This window comes from Pristis pectinata, chromosome 20 (assembly GCF_009764475.1).
Source record: "Pristis pectinata isolate sPriPec2 chromosome 20, sPriPec2.1.pri, whole genome shotgun sequence".
Classification (NCBI taxonomy): Eukaryota; Metazoa; Chordata; class Chondrichthyes; order Rhinopristiformes; family Pristidae; genus Pristis; species Pristis pectinata.
In genome coordinates, this window is record NC_067424.1 from 24316198 (window position 1) to 24323316 (window position 7119).

At 41.7% G+C, this 7119-nt stretch overlaps 1 protein-coding gene across 1 annotated transcript in view; it reads right to left on the bottom strand.

Annotated features, from left to right (window-relative positions):
* LOC127580860 (ADP-ribosylation factor-like protein 8A) overlaps positions 1 to 6494 on the bottom strand; it is a 54305-nt gene extending 47811 nt beyond the window's left edge. The window contains exon 1 of the mRNA XM_052034815.1: positions 6027 to 6494. Within this exon, the coding sequence (XP_051890775.1) occupies positions 6027 to 6149 (123 nt within the window). The 5' untranslated portion in view covers positions 6150 to 6494. The remainder of the gene's footprint in view (positions 1 to 6026) is intronic.
* Between the last annotated feature and the right edge of the window lie 625 nt (positions 6495 to 7119).

Below are 7119 nucleotides of genomic sequence, written 5' to 3' on the forward strand. Positions count from 1 at the left end.
TTTCCTTTTCATACGACAATGATGACTCTGTTCTATTGAATTATGGATTTCTAAAAGCCCTACTACTACTTTAATAATGAATTCCAGCATTTTTCCAACACGTTAGGCTAATTGTACTGTCCTCTAACATTACAGCATTGTTTTCCACTTCCCAGACTTGAACAACTGCTACACTACAGAACACTGGTTAGTTTGTTCATCCTCCCTGCTGTTTCTGTGCTTGCCCAAAAAGCCTGCAAGAATCTTGTGCCCATTAGGTAAGCTCCAGGACTGACACTCCTCGAATGCTCATATTCACACCCTCTTGTCCACTGACAAAATCTAAAGGGTTTGACTTCCTCCTGGAATGTGTTGTGTCACAAACCAGCAACCAAAGAAACACACTGAGCATGATTCAGTGTTAAAAACTATTTTATTAATCACTACTTATGATAATACGTAAAATAAAAGTTAAAAAAAAAAATGTTAGTATGTTAGAATTCAAGAATGTTAAACCTCGAACGTTAACCCCAAAACTAAACTCGTCGTGTGTGTGTGTGACAAAGTCCAAAACTCCCAGTTCCTGAATGGTTCTTAAAGTTCAGTTCCGCAAGCCATAAGGTGAAACATGAGCAAGGGCTTCTTCAACAACCACCGTTGTCTGAAGATAAGATGTAGATGTAGAAAAACATAGAGAGAGTACATACGAAATCCAAATGTTCCACGATGGAACCCAAACGACACTTCAGTGTTTACTCGGTAGTGACTTCCTCACCCCGAAAAGCATCCGAACCGTGGTCGTCCACACACAAATACCTGTTTCCTTCTACAGGTCAGCAACAAAGTGAACTCCACCGGATTACTTCCAACTTCCATACATGGATTTCAGTGGCAAACACAGTTATTGTTTCTCATCCATCGATAGAGAAAACAAGCAGGCTGGTGTCTCTCTCCCTTCTCTCTCTCTCTTCTTCTTCTTCTGACTTCTTCAACAACGTCACTACGTCCTTTATCTTCTATTGACGTAAGCACGCCCCACACACACATACACACACACTCTCTATCTTAAAGGGACCTTCACTGAGTCCATAACAGTTGAGGTAACATCCTCCCTCCCTGATGCATCTCTGTATCCAAAAATCAGATCCCAGTTCATCAACTCTTACCAAATTCTACTGCACTACTCCACTTGAGATTACAGAAGTCTCCACCAGCTTCAATCACAACACACCATCTGCCCTGCCATAACTTAATTATATTTTTCAAATCGCTCTTTCAAAATTTTTATTATAACTTAGTCTAATTATTGATATTTTAATTACACCTTTTTCCACTGCATCATAACAGAGTGACACCATTTGAAAGGGAAAAACACAATAATCACCATCAATTGCTTTCCTATGGCGTCATACTTCCATCATTTCTGTTTTATCAGATTTGAGTTGGTTGTCCTTGCTCAAAAACTCAACGCTAATTTTGCTTTGAAGCCCAAAGGCAGTACCCACCCACCCCCCCCCCCCCCCCACAACACTTCTGCTTCATCTAATTCTCCCATTCAATACATTTCACACTTAGCACTCTGACAAAGGAGCACTCCACAGAACTGGACTTATCCCATGTATTAGCAAAAGAGAAATAATGAGGTAGCGTTCAGGGGTTCAGAAGTCTGATGGCAGAGGGAAAGAAGCTGTTCCTGAAACTTTGAGTGTGGGTCTTCAAGCTCCTGTACCTTCTCCCCGATGGCAGTAACGTGAAGAGGGCATGTCCTGGGTGGTGAGGTCCTTAATGATGGATACCACTTGAGGCACCACCTGTTGAAGATGTCTTTGATGGAGGGGAGGGTTGTGTCCATGATGGAGCTGGCTGAGTCTACAACCCTCTGCAGCCTCTTGATCTTCATATTGGAGACTCCATACCAGGTGGTGAAGCCACCAGTCAGAATGCTCTCCACTGTACATCTGTAGAAATTTGCAAGAGTCTTTGGTGACATACCAAATCTCCACAGACTCCTAATGAAGTAGAGCCGCTGGTGTGCTCTCTTCGTGATTGCATCAATATGTTGGGCCCAAGATAGATCCTCTGAGATGTTGACGCCCAGGAACTTGAAGCTGTTCGCCCTTTCCACAGCTGATCCCTCAATGAAGACTGGTGTATGTTCTCCCAACTTCCCTTCCTGAAGTCCATCAATTCCTTGGTCTTGCTGACATTGAGTCCAAGGTTGTTGTTGTGACACCACTCAGCCAGCCGATCTACCTAACTGCTGTACACCTTCTCATCGCCATCTGAGATTCTGCCAACAACAGTGGTGTAATCGGCGAATTTATAGATGGCATTTGAGCTGTTCCTAGCCACACAGTCATGAGTGTAGAGAGAGTAGAGCAGTGGTCTAAGCACGCATCCTTGAGGTGCGCCTGTCTTGACTGTCAGCGAGGAGGAGATGTTACTACCGATCTGCACTGACTGTGGTCTCCCGATAAGGAAGTCAAGGATCCAGTTGCAGAGGGAGGTATGGAGGCCCAGGTTTTGAAGCTTGTTGATTAGTACTGAGGGGATGATGGTGTTGAACACTGAGCTGTAATCAATAAACAGCGGCCTGATGTATGCTTTGCTGTTGTCTAGGTGCAGAGTGGGGAGCCAGTGAGATTGTGTCCGCTGTAGACCTGTTGTGGCGGTAGGCAAATTGCAGTGGGTCCAGGTCCTTAGGCAGGAGTTAATTCTAGCAATGACCAACCTCTCAAAGCACTTCACCACAGTACCTGCATGCTAACTTCCTGTAATTCATGAACAAGGACACCCAGATAGGTCTTTCAACCTTCCATCATTTAAAAAACACTCCATATTTCTACCTTTACTGAAGTGAAAGACCACACATATTCTATTCATCTACTCAATTAACCTGTCTATAACCCTCTGAATTTCCTACCAAATATTGAAAGGCTTGAATAGAGTGGATGTGGAGAGGATGTTTCCAGTAATGGGAGAGTCTCAGACAAGAGGGCACAGCCTCAGAATAGAAGGATGTCCCTTTAGAACAGAGATGAAGAGGAATTTCTTGAGCCAGAGCGTGGTGAATCTGTGGAATTCATTGCCACAGGCAGCTATGGAGGCCAAGTCATTGGGTTTATTTAAAGTGGTTGATAGGTCCTTGATTAGTAAGAGTGTCAAAGGTTATGGGGAGAAGGCAGGAGAATGGCATTGAGAGGAGAAAATAAATCAGCCATGATCAAATGGTGGAGTAGACTCAATGGGCCAAATGGCCTAATTCTGCTCCGATGTCTTATGATCTGATGGAATTTCTGCATTCTTCTCACAGCCCACATTGTCATCCAGCTTTATATCACAAAACTTGGATACATTTGATCCCCTCATTCAAAAAATATACAGTGTGAACAACACCTCGCCCTGCACTGGTCTCTGTGGCACAACAGTTTGGGAGCAGTCACATCCTCCCAAACTGGAAATGACCCATTTGTTCCTACTCCATTTTCTGTTCAATAACTAATAGTCAGGCCAAACTAGTATATTCCCCATTTCCATGTGCTCGAATTTTCTTCATAAAATCAGTGTAGCTTGCTATACCATCCAATACCTCACTCTTCTAATCTCCAGCAGATACCAGCCCTCCAGTTATGTCTAGTTAACTTTTCCCATCCTGCTTCCAACACATTTACATCCTTCCTTAAATAAGGAGACCAACAATATATAGAGTTCTCCAGATCTGGTCTCACCAATGCTTTGCAGAACTAAAGTATAACCTTCCTACTTTTCCTATTCAATTCTCTCAGCAATAAATAAAAGCATTGTTCATTTTTCTAATTAGCTACTGTACCCACACACTAGCCTAATTTAAATAATACTTTTGGATACCCCTATTCATCTGCATCTTACAGCTTTGAAGCCTCTCACCATTTAGTTAACATGCTTTTCTAAAAAGCACTTTATCATTATTACATTTCATTTGCCAGATCTTTGCATTTACTTAACTCATTCATATGCTTTTGTTGCCTTCCTACATGTTTTTCACAACTCAGTTTCCTACTAATCTTTGTACCATCAGCAAATTTAGCAACCATGTCTTTGGTCCCTTCATCCAAGCCATTTATATAAATTGCAAAACAACGAGGCTGCAACATCAGTTTTTACATATTACCAACCAGAAAAAGAACTATTTATGCTTCCTCTGTTTCCTACTAGCTCACCAATCATCTATTCCCACACCATACTCTTACTTTCCAGTTTGTGTTGCTTGCCAAGTTTTAGGACATCTCCTCAGGGCTGCAGATGAATTTATAGTGAGAGGGAGAGGATGCTGTCATTGCTGTACATGCAAGCAGCAACAACATAGGCAGGAGAGAGAGGTTCTGTAGAGTCAATACTTTGGCTAGGCACCAAATTAAACAGAACCTCAGAAAATAACCTCTAAGTTACTCCCTGGGCAATGTGGAAACTGACATAGGGCAAATAAGATTAGAGAAATGAATGAGTGGCTCGAAGACTTGTGTGGAATAAGTGGCTTCTGATATGTGGGACACAAGCACTAGTCCTGGGGAAAGTGGGCACTATTGGTGGGACCGTCTACAATTGAACCATGATGCGTAATTTAGGGAGTATAGAGAATTTTAAAGTGGGAATAAAGGAATCAAGGTTGGGAAGATGTGATAAATGGAAAAGTAGATACAAGGCTTGCAAGAAAGGTATTAATATGGGAAATGATGAACAGATTGTGAGAGGAAGAGAGTACAAATCTCAGAATAAATTAGCAGATAAAATCAGAATTTACAAAAATAACCAAAAAGGAAGAAACCAAAAGTTCTGCTTTTGAATGCACGTAGTACTTAAAACAAACATCAATAGAATTTTTTTTTACAATCTGTTCTCATGTTTCTCACTGAATTACTCTTGTATCCTTTTCTTATCGGTATTCAAAGAGGACTGAGATATTGATATTTTCCCAATCCTCAAGCTTATTATATTTTGGCATCTAAATACAAATATTCCTTTTAACTTCTCCTGATAGCTGTGGCTGGACCACTTTACCCATTTTTTGGCCTTAAAAGGAATATTAGTTTTAAACTTTGTATAACTTATTTAAATTGTAGTCATTGTTTGTTTACAGTCCTTTCCTTTAATATCTACAATAATCAACGCACACCACTTTGTGATTTGCTTCAGTCAGATTTAAAACCCTGATCTTAACTGAGATCGATCTACTGTTAACCAAGACATGTGGAGCAAAGACACGCATTAATAGGGAATTAGGTCACAGCTGACCTAGAAGGAGGCATGCTCAAGGGTCTAAATTGCCTATCTTTGTTCTTACATTCCCTGACAACCGGCTTTCCAAACTCCTCAAACTCTTTCTTCCTTTGCAACGTTTATATTTCATAGACCAATCTGTTTTGGCAAGGCTAGTATTTCACGGGACTAAGCTTCATTTTTAACTGATAACAGTCCTGTGAAATACCTCATACCATTTTATGAAAAAGCTTGATATAAAAGTTGGTCAGGATAGCACAGTCTTAGTCAGTCTATATGCATGAAGGTTACACCACAGTTAATAGTCCAACTCCCTCAAAATTTTCATTAAAAATAATAAAATATACTGTTTTCGGTGTTGACCGATTTTAGAAACAATAAGGACCGACTGAATGTGTCCAGCCCACAAACATCATTACATCCACCCACAAAAAGTGAACAAACCAAATGAAACTATACAACACTGACTGTACTGACGGGCAGTAACAGGTTAAGAAACTAGATCAGGAAGTTCAAACTGAAAGCGAGGATCATGCGCAAATGGGTCTGGGTTATTAAAAACACCATGTTAAAAAAAAACTACATGAAGACGCACAATTTTTCAATGAGAATAAAACAATACAAGCACAGCCAACACCAAAGAATGACACTCATTTTTAACTCCTGAAAAGACGCAACCAGTCTAATGAGAAATTCTTTGAACACAGTTGGTGTAGCGGCCGACGGCCCTGCTCTGTGCGTGCACCACCACCTCCCTCGCCCCCTGTGCATTATCACTGCTGATACTCTACCGCTATCACATTGACAAACGTCGTCTTCCCCGAGTACTGCAACCCCACCAGTGTCAGCTCCATCTCCTCCTTCCAGAACAGAGACTTGAACCAGTCCAGCAGTTTATTGAAGAGGGCCAACATCACGCCGGCTGCGTTGTTGTTGTTGTTACTGGGAGGGGAGCAGAGCAGAAGCCGCTATCTGACGGCTGCCAAGCTGGGTGTGTGTCTGGGCTCCTCTCAGGAACGGGCTTTTCCCGCCCCCTACTTTCGCCGTCGCTGGATCCTTCCTTTAATCCGGCGTTAACGAGAAGCGTGACTGTCAAGCGGGGGGGGGGGGGGGGGGAATTTAAAAGAATGCCTTCTCCTTCTCCGCAGACACAGCGAACGTAGCTGTAGGCCCGGGATCCGACCAGCACACCACCCCAATTCCTCCGACAAATCCCTGGCGCGCCCCCTACCTGAAGGAGTTACAGCGGCCCATCGATCACCAGAGCAAAGCAACTACTGAAGCCTTATTAGGACCAATTTCTTTCAGATCAGTTCTCAAAATGCAAGTGATTAAGCTAACAAATTTGAGATGCTATGAGCTCTGTAATCCTCCTCCTAAACCTCTCTACCTGCTTAAAACCTTCCTTCGACCAAGCTTTTGGAAAACTATCCTGAGATCTGTTTGTGTACCTCAGTATGAAATTAAACAAAGTACAGAGGACCTTTCAACCCAATGGGTCGATGCCAATTTTGTTTGATAATGTAAAGCCCCTTGGAAAGCCCTATTTCATTAAAGGTACTTTATAATGAAAACTTGTGATTTGGTTAATGGTTAAAGAGACTTACCATTGCTTCCTCTTTTTTTAATCTTCCAGTAATTTGCAGGGCAAAACAATGGAAATTAAACGAACAAGGGTTTCTAACCAAGGACGAAGTTGTTCATTGATTCGCCACAGTCATTTTTCAGGTATTATTGCAACTTTGAGGAACTATTAAAAATTACAATCATGATCAGAAAACCAGCAGGTTGTATTCCATGATGAACATGTAAATCTCTGTTTACTTTAATGAATGGCAGGCATGTAAACAGGTAAAGATTTGTAATGTAAAATGACTGACAACC